At 38.7% G+C, this 17196-nt stretch overlaps 2 protein-coding genes across 3 annotated transcripts; one reads left to right on the top strand and one right to left on the bottom strand.

The window, feature by feature from the left end:
- Nucleotides 1–6102: 6102 nt before the first annotated feature.
- smyd1b (SET and MYND domain containing 1b) lies at nt 6103–14106 on the top strand. Of its 2 annotated transcripts, XM_034691809.1 has the most exons (10): nt 6103–6280; nt 6838–6982; nt 8529–8705; nt 8838–9051; nt 9302–9432; nt 10846–11041; nt 12127–12219; nt 12372–12535; nt 12721–12889; nt 13784–14106. In XM_034691809.1, exons 2-10 carry the CDS (start codon nt 6861–6863, stop codon nt 13946–13948), a joined length of 1431 nt encoding a protein of 476 aa, XP_034547700.1. In that variant the 5' UTR covers nt 6103–6280; nt 6838–6860; the 3' UTR covers nt 13949–14106. The 2 variants fall into 2 exon arrangements, with proteins under 2 accessions (XP_034547700.1, XP_034547697.1); XM_034691806.1 differs by lacking the exon at nt 6103–6280 and having other exon boundaries at nt 6547–6982.
- A 907-nt stretch (nt 14107–15013) lies between these two features.
- On the bottom strand, nt 15014–15951 carry LOC117818781 (fatty acid-binding protein, liver-type). Its single transcript, XM_034691845.1, has 4 exons — nt 15814–15951; nt 15411–15583; nt 15195–15287; nt 15014–15103 (listed from the first exon to the last, which is right to left on the bottom strand). The coding sequence occupies exons 1-4, from the start codon at nt 15878–15880 to the stop codon at nt 15053–15055; spliced, it is 384 nt and encodes a 127-aa protein (XP_034547736.1). The 5' UTR covers nt 15881–15951; the 3' UTR covers nt 15014–15052.
- Between the last annotated feature and the right edge of the window lie 1245 nt (nt 15952–17196).

Genomic DNA, 17196 nt, shown 5'->3' with positions numbered 1-17196 from the left:
TAAAAGAGCTCACTGACTCAGCAGACCTGATCTCCTCGGGCAGATGGTTCCAGCGACGGACCCCTAACTGCGAACGCTCTGTCCCCTTTTGTTTTCATTTTAGTATTTGGAATGCACAGTAAACCTCTGCACCAAGAATCTCAATGTATGTGTCGTTTCAAAGGGTATTAAAAGGTCTGCTATATAGCTTGGACCAAGACCATGCAGAGCTTTAAAGGTAATCAGTAAAATCTTAAAATCAATTCTAAAACACACGGGGAGCCAGTGCAAGGAAGCTAAAACCGGAGAGATGTGGTCAAATTTTTTGGTTCTGGTTAAAACCCCAAAATTGTATCTTATTGAAACTTTGTCTGGTATCAGTGGTCATGATACATTTTAAAGGTAAAGCCTCTTATAGTTGCTGTTACAGGGTCAGTCATAATACTTTAGGGTTTCATCCATGCTGTAGGAACATTCAATTAATTTAGTTGCATTAAACTAACTGACATTGGCCACTTGGTGGAGGCACAACAGTGTAGATACAACACTTGCATATTGAATTAGCAATCTGAAACTAGTTCACCTTGAAGTAACAGTTATAAAGTAATTTGATGGTAACAGGGCGTGAAGAACAGTAGGCTACTTCTTACTCACTACAGACATCTTCTGTCACTGTTTTTCATGTGGTGCTGTTTAGTATGGACAACATAGCAGAGGCAATCACGGAATACATTGAGTTGTCGCTTCACAAGATCAAATCTCAGACTGGCTTTTACTCAAAACCTTGAATAACTCTTGGATAATGTTGCTTTAAAGGTGGAGTAGGACATGTTATTTTGATGCATTTTTCTCAATCACGAGCAAAAAGCGATGTATACATCGATAGGGAGTAATACACAAAGTGATCTAACACTGAGATGAGAAATCTCAGTTGTCTGTGTCAGCAGCTAGACTGCAATAAGTTCGTCCAATCATTCATTCGCCACCGAGCGCAATGATTGGCTGACCGGCCGGATGACCTGTGACCTGCCGAAAGACACACCTCCTGTTTACAGGAGTGCGCGTGACTTGACTGAGATCGTCATCAACAGGCTGTTCACTAACGCAGAACATCTGATAAACATGTCAGAGAGAGAGTAACCAACGTTTTAGCTCAAGTTCTGCCCTCAAGTTCTGCCGCTAAACAGAGCAAGAAGAGGAAGACTGTGATGGAAAAGGAGACGACTTAAAAACACTGGATGAAGATACAAACACGAGTCAATATTCGGGATGCATTTCTGCGACGGCTGAAGGATTTGAAGGGTCTCTAAAGCGACGCCATGGTTGCTGATTTTCTACTGGACAGGTAATCATGTCATTTCATTTGTCTTTGTGTTCATGGTTTAGTTCATCTATGAGACAGCTAGCGATAACTTCGGCTAATGCTAGCGGCCGGCTAACGGCTTGTAGCTCTGTTTATAGAGACCTGTACACAGTCTGTTAGCTTGTAGCTCTGTTTATAGAGACCTGTATACAGCCTGTTAGCTGGTAGCTCTGTTTATAGAGACCTGTACACAGTCTGTTAGCTTGCAGCTCTTTATAGAGACCAGTATACAGTCTGTTAGCTTGTAGCTCTGTTTATAGAGACCTGTACACAGTCCGTTAGCTGCTAGCTCTTTATAGAGACCTGTATACAGTCTGTTAGCTGGTAGCTCTTCGGTTGCTCTTTATCAGCATGAATGGGGTGTTGTACTAAGTCTAAATGCCGTCTTGTCTGTGTTTTCATAGCTACGAGAAGGAAACATCGACGTCCACACCGTTAAAACACGGGACGCAGAGGCCTCCACCCCAGCTGTTTCATGTGTTCGGAGTCCCCCTCTGACCGGTGAGTTTCAGGCCCGATAAGAACTCCATGAACATGAACGTTGCTTTGACCACTGCTTGCGTGGAGGTATAAATACTGCTCTCTTTTTTATTATGAGCTATTTTTGATTTACGTACGCAGAAGGTTTTTTTTAATGTCCGCACAAAATAAAATCCAAACCATTCTCTTTCACTTCACGTGATCTGCATGCTAAATCGCAATCTGAGACCACACCATACAGACTAAAGAGATGAGAGACAAAAATTTTGGCTGATAAAAAATCCTGTGAATGTTAGCTGCTTCTCTAAAAGCTTGGTTTGGTGAAGGAAAGCATGAATAAAAGTGTTCAACGAGGAATCAAATACACAGAATAATTGTATTAATAATCTGTGGGCACAGTCTTCCTCTCCAAAGAGGGAGAGAGCACATTTTGACATCACTTACTCTGAAAATATTAGATAGTATTCAAGATATCAATAAGAAATACAGTATATGTACCATATGTGCACAATACACACTGCAGTAGGCACTAAGCACACACTAGTGATAGTGGTGTCAACTCCTTGAATGGCTAGAAGAAATAACTGTTTACATACGGGGCTGAAGAAAGGGTTATTATGATCGAAATCAAATGCACAGTGCTGTAAGATAATGATAACCTTTGACTAAACTTCTGATTCTTTCTTCTATGTCAGGTATTGCACAATATTTAACAAGAAGTCAAAAAGTGGAGCCTGTACACAATGAAGGTGGATAAGGACTACAAGTACATCACAGACCTCCAGAGCACAATCCTGCACAGAAAGCTGACCGCAACTGGGGGGATGCCAAAGAAGAGAACAAGGAGGCCGGATGATCCACGCCAACATGTTTACCTTCAACAGCCATTATTTTTATTTCTGTAATAAATACATTTTCTAATAAAAGTAAATGTAAAACAACTCTTTGATATTGCAATTATTTGTTTATAATGTTGTATGTGACTTGATATGGATTTAAATTATTTTGTGATTTGAAGAGAGAAGGCCAGTGTACATTTAAAGATTTATTTAACAAATGTATACACAGCACACTCAAGTATTTTTTTACATGAAGATAAAATATATACAAGGGAACTAAAGGGTCACCATACAAGTATTGTATGTAATCATGTCATAGTTTCATTCACTCTCCACTGAAACCTTTATACTGTCCATGTGGAAGGGTCACGGATTTTCCAGATACAGCAACAAGGTATTACTCCTCTATGACCTGCACCAAGTGCTCCATGCTGCCAGACAACAACCTGTCAGTGCAGCATGGCGGAACTTTCTGTTGCTGTCCCCAGGATCTGGAGCTCGTCCCCGGTCGTTGCTCTCCCTCTCGCTCGTATGGCTCTGCCTTGCACTCGACCCCGGTCTCGTCCTCTCCGACCTGAGGTGCTTGGCTCAGGATCGTAATCAGAAGTCATCATGAGAGCTCTAACAAGCACAAAAACAGTCAATATGTTGTAGTTCCAACACGAAAATGAAGACTGTCAACAATGGTGAACGCTAATAAATATATAGGCACTGTAGCCGTCTAGTAACTAAACATCATGACATGCTAAATCAAAATAAACATGGCTAGCCGGAGTTATTAGCCCGGCAGCAACAACTTGCTCTAGCTGTATTTCAGATGATACAAAACAAACACACATAAAGCTAACATGCAGGCTATGCTGTGCATTCTAACTAATTACATAATTTTTAATGTGGTAATATAAGCGGTTTACTTACATGGGAGATAGACGTGTTTTTCCTCCGATGAAAATAAAGTCAATCTCTCGCCGCTCCACAGCTAGCTATCTTGACGTCATCCTCCAGCTGGAGTCTGCCACAGCGCGTTCATGTGTTAGGAGGCGTGTCCCTCCCCTCTCCCTACAGGCTGCTCTGAATGGAGGGGGAGGGCTCTGTTCGGCTGTGTGCTTTCAAAATCAAGCTAACTGCTGCGGCTTTCTCAGGATCTCCTACTCCACCTTTAAGTCAGAATGTCCATGTTAGCATGCAGTTACAGCACAAAAACTTAAACAGTCACTCTTTTAGCTTTATTTTGGCCTACACCAGTTTTTCTGTGGACTATATATCCTACTCTATGATCAATAAATGGTCCACTCTGTTTTAATTTAGAAGAACTTCACCCAAAAAACCCTGCTCTCTTTGTGTTGACTAAATGCCTATGAGAGTCTAAGTCAGGGGTGTCAAACATGCGTCCTGCAGGCCAAAACCGGCCCGCCAGAGGTTCCGATCTGGCCTGCAGGGCGACTTTGCAAAGTGGAAAAATTACAGAGAAGACGATCACTGCAATTTTTCAATAAAAGTAACTACTAATTCAAATTTGTCCTCTGGGGTCACATAAAATCATAGTGCTAATGGAGCGCACCTGAACAGCGCTTTTTTTCCAATACTTTTTTTCTCAAAATGAGAAAATAGATTACTTGCTGTTTGCAAAACCCGGTTGAGAGTCATAGAGACTTTTTAGAGCACTATAAGATGATCCACTAACTACTAACACAAGCACTACACCCCTCATACAACACTGTCCAGCAAGCAAACTGATCATGCTGGAGCTGAGGGGTCTAAATAGTTAACTTTAACTGGTTCAAGTTAACTATTTAAAAAAGAAAACAATCTAATAATTTTCATTATTGTGATCTCTCTTTCTTTTGAAGTAAACAGCAAGACTCATCATGGCGAAAAATACAACAGCCGTTTTTGTAGAAAGATAGTTCATTAAATGTAAACATTTTCAGAATATTCCTTTAATTTTTTGCACTAAAACAAAAGGACAAATGTAGAGTTGTCGTTATTTATAGGTCAATATGTTATGATTTTACTAGTCCGGCCCACTTCAGATCAACTTGGGCTGTATCTGGCCCCTGAATTGAAATGAGTTTGACGCCCCTGGTCTAAGTGAACCAAAGAGCTGAAAGGAACTGTAAAGTACTCTGATGATTTTCTATTTGTCACAAGCTTCACCTTTCATGTTCAACATAGACATGTTACTATAATGGATAATATAGAAATATAGGGCAGTTTCAAGTGGTATTCTATCCTATGCAACATAAAATGGCAATAAAGTACACTATTATGTACAGAATTGTACTTGGACTGTACACTGTATTAGACAAGCAAGCCTAATGCTAAATTAACCAAATTTTTTTGTTTATATGGGACTTTCTTTAGTATCTGATGTGCCTGAAAAACTACTCCTCGTTGTAATATTTTGGTCATGAATTAGCCTTAAATATGTTCAAATGATCAACTTTTAAGGTGGATTTTGGAGAGACTATATGACAGTGTGCTACAGCTACAGGCTGCTTACTAGCTAACGGGCTATATCCTTCAGATGCTTCTGTTGATTGTCAAATGAGTTTGTGTGAATCAAAATAACTTGTTTATCTAGTCTGACCACATAATGAATCTGTGTAATGTAAATTGCTAAAATGTGGTTATAGTGCACAGTCTAAACCACTCAATTGTGAAAAACTGAAAAATAGCCCCCCATGCTACAGGTATATAGTTTCTATTAGGTCTTGTTTTCTTGTGCACAAACACCTTCATTCAACACACTCTGAAGATTTATAGATGATTTTCCTTTTTCCCTTGTTTCCCCGCTGGATGGGAGGGATCATTTACATTTCAACTAGATTGATGCCGATGGCTTTCTAACATGAGTCTAGTTCTGCTCAAGGCTTTTGCCTGTTTTCCTTGGCACTGTAAATACTGCGAGGCATATGCGTTTCTAGCCATTTTGGGGGGTGCTGAAGCACCTCTAAATTGAATCCCAGCACCCCTAAAACTTGAGAGTTTTTAAAAAAAAAATTGTACTGTATGTCCCTTTTAACAAGCTAGAAAAGTTTCAAAACCATACAGTACTTGGTTGAAATGTAATATTTTTACAACAGAAATTCAGCAGCTCCACTGTGTTTTACATGTTGTGCATTGCATTTCAAATGAAAGTCCAAACAATAACTCCAATGTCATTTTTTGTTAAGAGAACTTTCAAAGTGTTTTCAAGTGAGTTTGATTTACAAGCGTTCCAAAAAAGTAATATGGTAGTTCACTGACAAATCTCAATAAAAGAGACTCTTTTTACTGTGATTTTTGCTTCACCAACCATGAGGGGGCAGTAGTGTATATTTGCTTGCAAACTGCTGAATACACAGGGACCTCAGTAGCTGAAAGCATGGTGGGGGAAAGCTCCATTTCCACCTCTCTTGATACCATAGATTAATATTGACATATTGATAAAAAACATGACAGAGGATCAGCATATTTTATTATTTGTTTGACCCAAGACCCAAATCTGTGTGGACTAACCTACATTCTGGGGACTCTTTAGTAGGTCCCCAAACAGTGTTTTTTTATGTGACAGCAATGATGTGCTGTTATGTCATAACTTATGTTGCAATCACAGAAAGAGAGAAAGAGCGAGTAGGTAAGAGAAAGCACCAGAACAAGGTGGAGGCAGGGAGATCTGTCAAGGGTCTCGCAGCTGTTCGACGTCACCACAAACTCATGACAGACAGCAGCAACTGAGGGCCAAAAATAACCCTCAGGGAACAGGCCCCTACCAATTCATGATTGGGGGTGGGGGGGGTCATTTACCAGTTAGAAGGAGAATTATCAAAAAGTGTTCCCTAAAATAAAAATGAACAAAAGATAAGATAAAAGGAAAACAAGCTCCAATTGTATATCTTTCAAACAAGCTTGTAGGTGTTGATGGGTATTTTCTTATAGGACATTTTATTTCTCAGGGGACCATGAGACAAGTCACCACCAACCCCATTATCCATGTCCCTTGGTACAGTTCAAGAGGTGGGGTTCTATTTTAGTGCCCTGGTTGTGGAATGTCCAGTTGTCATTGAAGAACACAAAGGGCACAGATTGGTCTGCAAGTTCCTCAAGTACCCTCTAACTCTGTATTTAGTTTCTCTAGGACTGAAACTCTCCTGTCCCCTATCGTCTGTTCACCACTGATTGTCCCCTCACCAGCTTCTCAGGGCAGCTACTGAACCATGGACGGCGTGGCAATATTCGACTCACCTGGAAAGGGGAGAGGTCTGAAGGCTACCAAGGAGTTTTGGGCTGGAGATGTCATCTTTTCTGAGCCAAGTATCTCAGCTGTTGTGTTTGACAGGTACAGCAACAATGTCAATTTTGTATGTGGATGCTCAATGGTGTGGCATGTGCTCAGATATTAAGCATGGGGATATCTGTTGAAGATCTAGAGTTGTGCAATTTATTTTGCGTAATTTCTTAAATTTAAGATCTGTGAAAAGCATGGTACATCTTTTGTTTTAAAAGTCCCATTAACATAGTCACAGATTGGCCATTTTCTTATAATGTGACATTAATGATGGGAAACTCAAACGCTGTGATAATATGGTGCTGCTGTGTTTCAAAACCTCTGGGTTATTGGGTGATTTGTTATAATTGTATTGCTCCCAGAGTGATCAGATCCTGAAAAGACAATGATTACTAAAAAGTCATGAAAACACTGCGTCATATTTCAATTCAAAATAACATTACCAACCATTAGACAACATTTAACGTTAGCATTCAACCACTTACCTGCTAACATTGTGATCTGATAGAGTAACCTGATATGATAAAGAAGAAAATTCCTTTCTAGCTTGACTGTTACTTAGCTTACGGTAATATTAGCTGTGATAGTTGGATGCTAACAATACCATCTGTAAGAGCAGGGGTTCCCAAACTTTTCAGCCTGCGACTCCCAAAATATTGGTGCAAAAAACTGACGACCCCCACTGTTCCTCAAAGTGATTTAATGTGGCTTCATTTAGCTGGTCTGCAGAAAATTACCCTACCTATATGAGCATGTGGCGAGTTTCCTGTGCCTTTATGGATTAACCTACTGCTACTGATGCTTTTCATTATTAACTGTTCACTAACCCTAAACTTAGGAGTCATCTGGCAAAAATAAAGGCAGAAAACTCATTACATTTTATATTTTAAGGTTTTATTTCAAGTTTAGCTACTATTTTTGTTGATATTTTTTACTATAATAGGTAAAATGTACTATTTTTAGATAATTAAGGGAAAAAAAACATTCTGGAAGACATCTCATGACCCCCCCCATTTGTGTCTCACGACCCCCCAGGGGGTCCCGACCCACACTTTGGGGACTCCTGTGCTAGAGTACACTGATATCACAAAGAAGGACATTCCTTTCAAGCTGAACTGTCACTTATCCGACAGTTCTGCTAGCTGGGATAGCTGAATGTCAATGTTGGGGGTAGTGATTTAGATGAAATACCCAATGAGCTAAACCTGTTATTCTAGTTTAATGTAGCTAAATGAGGTCACAATTGTTGCTGTCACCACTATATTATCTGTTGCTGCTAATTGAGAAGATGTGTAATGGAGAACAGTTTAAGGAAAATGGCTGTCCTGAGGTAAAGGTGAAAATCTGATTTTTTTTTTCTTGATGGTATCCTAATAACACAAAGGAGCTGGATTCTTAAAGGTTGTAACTTTATCTCTCTATTTCACTGACGTTAATTCATGCACATATTTAATTTAAATTATACATGACACTTACTTTGGTATGATTGAAATCTCACTCTCGGGAGATAATAACTGGTTAACATGAAATAAAAAGCAAAATTTATTACTGATATAAGATTTTCTTCTTTTCTCTCTTTCTTTTCTTTGTTCTGCAGTTTAGCGGAGCGTGTTTGCCACAGCTGTTTCCGCAGACAGGACAAGCTACAGAGGTGCGGCCAATGCAAGTTTGCTCAATATTGTGACCGAACCTGCCAGCGTGCCGGCTGGGCTGAACACAAGCTTGAATGTTCTTCCATCAAAGCTTATGGCAAAGTACCCAACGAGAACATCCGGTAGGTGGAAGAAAATTAAAATAGGTATGATAAGACGTGCCATTCAATTTGTCTCCAGAAAACACTTGTCTGATTTCTTTATAACAACTGACTCTCCGTATTGCTCCTTCATTTTCTTTTTCTTGTGGTCAGTTTGGCGGCTCGAATCATGTGGCGCCTTGACAAGGAGGGGAGCGTGATGTCTGACATGCAGCTGACCACATTGGAGGAGCTGGAGGACCATGTTGCTGACATGCAGGAGGATGACCTGAAGGAGTTCAAAGTGGACATCCACAACTTCCTGGACTACTGGCCTCGAACCAGCAAGCAGCACACGATTGATGACATCTCACATATTTTTGGAGTGGTGAGTTTGTGTGTCTTATTCATTTAAGAGGTAAAATTGTCAGATATTTCAAGATAAAAAATTTTTTTTCTGTTTTCATACCCTGTTAATTATCTTGAGGCCTATTTAAGGCTCAGTCTCAAGAGTCATGTTATTCTATGGCCCTTAAAAGAAATGAGGGGGGGACAGCACCGAAAAAGAAATGTGCTTACAAAGGTGTGTTTTTTTAAAAACTAATATAAAAAATATATACTTGCTCTTTTTCTTCCAGGTTAACTGTAATGGTTTTACTGTGAGCGACCAGAGGGGCCTTCAGGCTGTTGGAGTTGGCCTTTTCCCAAACTTGTGTCTTGTGAATCATGACTGCTGGCCAAACTGTACTGTGATCCTCAACCACGGCAAGTAAGTGAAATCTTAAGTTCAAAACGTACACTTCAGAACATTCAATAGATACACCATGACAGAAAAATGCACTCTTCAGTCACATACATTTTTCAACTGAAATAAACTCTTGAATCTTCAGTGTTTCCAGACTTTGTGTGTTTTTATGTGATGTCATGTTTTGTAAGTGAACATGTGTGTCAGGTTGCATTTGGTGTAAAACTGCTTCCTGTTTGTCTTTCAGTCAATCGGCTGTGAATACTATGTTTCATTCTCAACGGAGGTGCGTTACCTCAACCCCAGCCTTTTTAACCGTTACTTTTTAGAGCATCATTGAGGCTATGACTTAAAACGCATAATCACAACATCTTTATATAACTGTTATTGTCCATCCCATCCATCCACTGTAGAAAACAAGTATCTGTCAGTAGTGCTGTGTCTGAACTGTAGACTTGATGTGATGCCGTTTTTACATCACATCAACATGACTGCTCTAACATTAATTCAGCTTCTCTCAGTATAACAAAAACGCTGGTACTGGTTTGTCTTCAGTCGCTGGTAGCTCATTTTTAAACCTCTCATATTTGTCTACATGTTCGTCATGTCCACACAGAGTTTCACTCCTGTGCTGTTGGTTTTCTCACTTTGTGTGTTGTTACTGTGTGTCAGTCCATCACGCCAACATAGATTGCTGTGCACACAAAACTTAGTTCACCTCTAACACAACATAACACCAAAACCACTTAAGAAAGAACATCATTTCCATCCCAGTATTCAATTTTCTTAACAATAACACCCATAATTATTTCATACTCAAGCCTTTTACTATAATTTTAATTCAATATTTACAAAATTGATAATTATGGTAAGACATTTTATGGAAGAAGATTATAGGGCCACCAGAGAAATTTGAAAAAATTAAAGTCAATTTAAAAAAAAAATTATTATTATGAGACTAAAGTCAGAGTTCTGAGATTTAAGTCAGAAATTAAGAGAAAAAGTCAGAATTCTGACTTTCTCAAAAAAAAACTTGACCTCAATTTTCTTTTTCCAGTGGCCCTAATCCTCTTCTGTAAAATTTGCTAAATGTTGAAAGGAAAAAAAGCGAATTCAAGTTCACAAAACAAAAAATTAAATTAAAAAATGATTAAAATGGTGCAGACATATATTTAAAGTGCTTCTGCTCTATATTTAACATGCACATAAATACATTACATTTATATATTTGGGAGTTTTACTTTCACAGAATCGATTAGATTAACTTTGGCTGACTGTGAAATAATTTCACTGATCTTTATTAATATACACTCCTTCAATCCCTGACCTGGATTGACTGAACTGACGATGGAACAGGGTTTTACCATCAACCAAAAACCTTGGCTTAATTCAGCAAGGGCTCTCCTGCTCATATTTAACTGAATTTCTCCTCCTTAGGATCGAGCTGCGCTCCCTGGGTAAAATCTCAGAGGGAGAGGAGCTGACAGTCTCGTATGTGGACTTCCTGAATTTGTCAGAGGAGAGACAAAGACTGCTGAAATCACAATACTTCTTTGACTGCACGTGTGAGCACTGCAAGAACCGAATCAAAGATGACCTTAAGATGGGTGGGAGGGAGGTGGACGGAGTCAAGGTGTGTCTGTGTTTATTTTAATGATGATGCTTTTTATGATGAAAGATTATGGTTTTATTCTGCACTAGGCAACAAAGAGCCAACCCTGCTACTACTTTTAGTCCTGACAATGTGAGTGATAAGGGCAGGCAGGGAACATGAGGAGCAGAGCTGCTGGGACTATTTAAAGTAAAAGATAACTCCCAGTGGATTCAGTCCCATAACTCTGTGTATGTGCCATCATTCACACACCCATGTGATAATCAGTGATACGGCACTAATGTACTACTTTATTTAGTGTATGATAACTTTAAAGGCTTTTTTCTTTTCACCAGAGACAATTATCATGTGTATCTTATCTAATATAGCATTCGACATTCAACCTGTGACACCAAACTGCTCAGTATTCACCAGTTATTCCTCTTGGAGGTTTCAATCATTGTAGGACACTGTGATATGTAAGAGCCTTGAACTCTGTGACTCGATATCTTGATCTTTGATGCAGGAGGCGCTGTACTTACTTCAAGGCAAAGGTTACAAGACTGCTTTGTGTGTGTCTGATAGAGCAGGTTGTATGTGTGTGTGTCAAAAGTTATAAATAACAAGTGATAAGGGCCATTGGCAGGAAAATTGTCAAGGGAGTTCATCCCTGAATTTTGGAGCCAAAAAAATGATACTGTTAGGATATGCCTGATTTGGAAAAAAAATAAACCAATGTTATCTAAGATCTATTTTTATAAGTATATTCCTCTTCAGTAGGCCTCTTAAAGGAAAAGTACAAAAGATTTATACTAGATTTATGTTTTGGTAGATAATGATCCCCTTGTAAAAAATGTTGTTGTGTGAGAAATACTGTTGGTTGCAATTTCAAACCTCACCACTAGATATCACCAAATCCAACACAGTGGTCCTTTCAGATAGACTAAAGTAGAAAAAAGCACTCACCTTTCTGAAAGAGAACAGCCACACAAGGAGTATGGTCTCTATAAATAACCTGAGAGAGCATGTTTCATCATGTTTTCATTGCCAGTGTGTCGATACTTGATTATTGAAATAACTGTGTGATTTACTCCCCAAATTTAAACACCATCTCCCATCTTTTTTAGCCCTCAGAGGAAGAGGTGAAAGAGGCAACAGATTATTGCTATCAAATGCTGGAGAAGATGGACCAGGCTCGACTTAAGGGTGACTACCATGAGGTATCAAATGACCTATAACATCAATTCAACAATCAGGAAGTGTCTCCAATTCTCAAGACACATAATTCAAAGTTGTTTTCCTTTTTCTTAAGAAATCTCTACCCTGCTTCCAAGATTTTTGTCTTTATATTCTTGTTTTTGTTTGTCTTCAGGTGGTAAAAATCTGCAGGGATTGCATAGCGAAAGCAGAGCCAGTTTTGGCTGACACTCACATCTACCTGCTGAGGATTTGGAGCACAATGAGTGAGGTACAAGCTTACCTGCAGTACTTCAACGACGCTTCAGAATACTCCCGCAAAATGGTGGATGGATACTTGTGAGTACAGGGATACTGAGCCGTGAGCATTTCACACATCATGTCATTTTCAGTGTGAATATTAGATAAATGATTGAGATCTGTATTACCCTGAGGGGGATTTGATTTACATCCTGAGCATAAAAACACATAAATGACAAAGACGTAAATAAATATTCAAATGAATGAAACTTATCCCCTGTCAGGAAACTGTACAACCCAAACAATGCTGCTCTGGGTATGGCTGCCATGAGAGCAGGAGTGACTCACTGGCAGGCCGGGGAAATCGAGGTTGGCCATGGAATGGTCTGCAAGGCCTATGCTATTCTCATGATCACCCATGGCCCAACACATCCTATCACCAAGGACCTGGAGGTAAACACCTTAGAATCTCTAAAGCTGCTCACATAACTAAGGTTGGAATCAGGTCAGTCAACTTATCCTATATGTAATTGAAACGTCAATATCATCACATTTGAATGGTTGTGACTTAAACTGTCCTTAATCAATATTTTACAACACCAATTAATCAAATGAGGGTTTAAAAATAATGTGACTATATTAGGGGTCATCAAAGTGCTTATCAAAAGAGAGTTATCCCCCAAAATCTGCAGCTCTTCTTCCTTTAAGGAGCCTTGTAGTGAGCTCCAGCTTTCATTTTGCTGTCTTAACAGCAGTTTTATTCTTTGGGTTATTTATGTTACTCTCATGCAGCTGATTTCAGCAAACAAGCTACAGCAACACTCTAATCTTAACCTGCCAAGGACCAAAATGCAGACTTGTGACAAGCAGGGAAACATAATGGTGCATATAGTAGCTAAAATGTGATAATAAATAAATAGCAATTACAGAGTACCCATGCTAGTAGATCAAATAGACTGACATCGATGAGGAAGCCAGAAACATAACAGCTGATATAACTCTGCAGGATTTGTAAATAGCTAAGTGTTTGCGAACAAGTTCACTTCATCAACTGTTAAAATCTAGTTTCAGTGCAGCATAAATTAGTTGTTACAGGTTTAAAATCTCCAAAACAAAAAAATACATTGATGTAACTAAGATTTTTTACTGTTAAATATTGTTTTTAAACTTGAACTGTCAAATGTGCAGCATATTTACATCACACATTAATAAGACCTTAACCTTTAGATTGCCATTTTATTTTGTAAGCAGTGACCTTAAATTATAATAAAAACTCAGGCCTGTGTTTCAATGTGTAGCTACTATACGTGAGAATACTGAAGATGCCCCTTTGTGACATTTCCACAGTCGATGCGTATGCAGACGGAGATGGAGCTGAGGATGTTCAAACAGAACGAGTATGTTTACCAGAGTATGAGAGAGGCGGCTCTGAAGAACAAACCGATGGCCATGATGCACCAGCCAACGTCTGTGGAGGAAGGCATCAAGAACATGTTCCACCGGAAGAAGTAATCCCAGGACTACAGTAGTTTAAAAACATCAAGAAAACCCTTCAATTGTTTACAGTCAGTAGATCTGTGTTGGTGTGTGAGTCTAATCATTTAGTCACATGGTCATTGTATCGCTCACTTTTGTAGCTACACTTTTCATTAAAAAGATGTCACATCAAACTTGGGAAGCTTGTTTTCATTACTCAAAAAACTCAGTGGAGCTACTTCGGGCCAAGTTGGATGCAATTCAGAGGTAGCAAGCATTTAGCTGCCCATTATGCCCTGAATATTAAAGTCAAGTTCCCTGTAGTTAATAGTTAAACCTAGTAGCGTACTGAGTAATATATTGTTGGTAATACTTTTACTCTGAATATAGTTCAAAAAGCCCTACCAAACCAATATGCTACCAGCTTTTCAGGAACTGTGCCAAGCATCATTAAGATATTTAATTTAGGTGTAATACAATTTTAAAGCTGGTCAGAGAAGCTAAAATCTTGGATTAAAGCTTTATGCAGCCTGGCCGGCAGAGGCCTGACAGACATTTAGTCCCAGAGTTGTTGGATTACAGGCAAACCTAATGCTATTCTTTAAGAATAATTTTGGTTTAGAGCTGCCAATTTGTGCATTAGCTGTGCCCAGCTGCTGGGTTATGTTATGTCACCCTAGTTGTGTTAAATTAGACACCCCCTGCTGCTCAATGGATGTTCCTGCAATCATTTTTTTTTTTTAAAGTCATGGTTTCAGCTTAAAACTGAATTATGTCCACTTAGATTCACGCAAACACTGGAATCCTTCATTCAGACAACCCCTCCCTCAAAAAGCAGAATTGTAAATAGATTACAAAACACCAGGAGCAGTCTGGCTTTGCACAACTGGTCAAATTGCACTTCTGGTGTTGCATCAGTTGTGACCCAGGCTGGTTATCAACAAAGATAAATAGACCAGTTGCACATGTCTCAAGTTACTGTCACACCACCACTTTTAAGCCAATTTGGGGTCATTTAAAAAAAAAAAAAAAAAAAACATAACTACCAAGCTCCACTCAATGATTTTGTACCATTTTACTCACAAGAAATCAAGACAGTGCTGCATTTTTGTAACATTTTATTATCCCAATTGCAGGCATTTATAAACGTTTGCTTGTCCTCTTGTACACAATACTACCAAGAGTCATAGTCTGTGAAGAAAGCAAAAAAACAAAAACAAAGAGTTACATTAGAAACTCATCAACACAGAGCATGCAGACATGTATGGAGTCTTCTACTCACATTGACGATTGTGTTCCCATCCACCAGTTCTGTAACTGACTCGATTCCCTTGAGGGACACCTTCAGCTTGTTGCCATCACGCTTAACAACCGCCTTAAGAAGAGGACAAACTAAAGGTTTAGAACTGACATTTTTGCACAAAACAAATTGACAAACAAATTATTGAAGTCAGTTTTGGACTTTATTTGCGTTCCTTAATTTAGCTGCCGGACTCACCTTGACCTTCTCCCCTGTGAGGGTCTCAATGTCAGCCTCCTGTCCGATGATGAAGGTGTTTACTAGGACCTTTGAGCCAGTTGTGACCGTCACTTTGAAGTTGTCACCCGTCTCCTCAATCTCAGAGACGCTCTTGATGTCTTTGCCTTTCTGGATGAGCTCATCAGGGAGACCTGAGGCAGAAAAGTAACAGGTAAAGAAGACATTGCAACTTCTTTGTAACAGGTTGCAGCCAGTTAAAAGTTAGCAATTTAATATTTACAATGCTCAACAAATGAGCAAAAAAAATACATTATTTTCAATGAAAAGCACTGTTATATAACACTTCAAGATCCCTTTTGTGTCCCTTTGTTTAACAATCAGTGGTTGGAAAAAAACAAAAGATATAAAACTGAAATCTTACCAACAGCCTTCATGAAAGGCTCAAAGTTCTCCTGAGACTCCAGCTGGTATTTTCCAGAGAAAGACATGGTGACAGACAGTGAAGATAAAGATGGGAGTAGCTCTCTGCTTGTTTTATACTCTCTAAGTCCAGCGCTGCAATCATTAACCCCAGGTGTCTCCAATTAAAGCAGATCCTGCACACTTCATCCAAGCCCAGAGACAAATCAGCCCTGCAGATAAGAACACACAAGAGATAAAAGAGGTTAGGTAACCTCAGTGTGACTGCATTTAGAATCAGTCTATTGTGTTTCATGGGTAGGGAAAGTGTAATTGTCTTGAAATGGTTTCTTACTCTAAGTTAGATCAACATGTGATGACAGTGCATGAATCACATACACAAAAAAAGCTGATTACACATATTGTTGCAGTCAGGTTTCTGTTTGCAGCTTTTTCTCTTCCTTTTTCCTCTTTCCTTCTCTACTTCAGCTTTAGCTTTTCATTTTCAGTTCCCTTTCCCATCAATTTCTCTCATTGCGTTGCATCATTTTGTCTTTCCAATAGCCAACTCTTTGAGTTTTCCCTCACATGCTTTGAGTTTTGTTAGACACTCTGTTCCTTATTTTTTAGAACAACTCTGAAAATAATTTGCAAGTGTTCTTTCTCTCATGTTATATCAGGAAGCCACAGTTCTTTTTATTTTTTGTCTAATATAAGAAAAAATAGGATTAAAAAATAAAAGTTTCATGAATAAATTATAGAAAATGATGTAAATATTTATGTTTTCTGTTAGGTTAAATATGTACAATATACATTATGTTGTCAGTGTAATTTAATGCCATGTGCTTCTCTATTTACATGTGAATTGTTGATTCTTTTCATTGTTCTTAATTTTTCTAGTTTTATATACTTCTACAGAGGCAGCTAAATGTATGGAGCAATAAAGAGCAAGACATATTTTACTCATCCCATCTCATCTTAACTCATCTCATTTCATCTCATCTTAATTCATGTAATCCTATCTCATCTCATGTAATCTTTACTCATCTCATGTCATCTTAACTCATCACGTCATCTTAACTCATCTCATGTCATCGTAATTCATCTAATCCTATCTCATCTCATGTCATCTTAACTCATCTAATTTCTTCTTAATTCATCGCATTTCATCTGATCTCATCTTATTTCCTCTTAACTCATCTAATTTCATCTTAATTCTTCTAATCATATCACATCTCATGTCATCTTAACTCATCTCATGTCATCTTAACTCATCTCCTGTCATCTTAACTCATGTCATCTTAACTCATCTCATGTCATCTCATTTAATCTCAACTAATCTCATCTCATTTCATCTCATCTTAACTCATCTCATCTCAACTCTTTTCATCTCATCTTAACTCAT

Source organism: Notolabrus celidotus, chromosome 9, assembly GCF_009762535.1.
Source record: "Notolabrus celidotus isolate fNotCel1 chromosome 9, fNotCel1.pri, whole genome shotgun sequence".
Lineage (NCBI taxonomy): Eukaryota > Metazoa > Chordata > Actinopteri > Labriformes > Labridae > Notolabrus > Notolabrus celidotus.
This window is presented reverse-complemented; position numbering and strand designations above follow the sequence as displayed.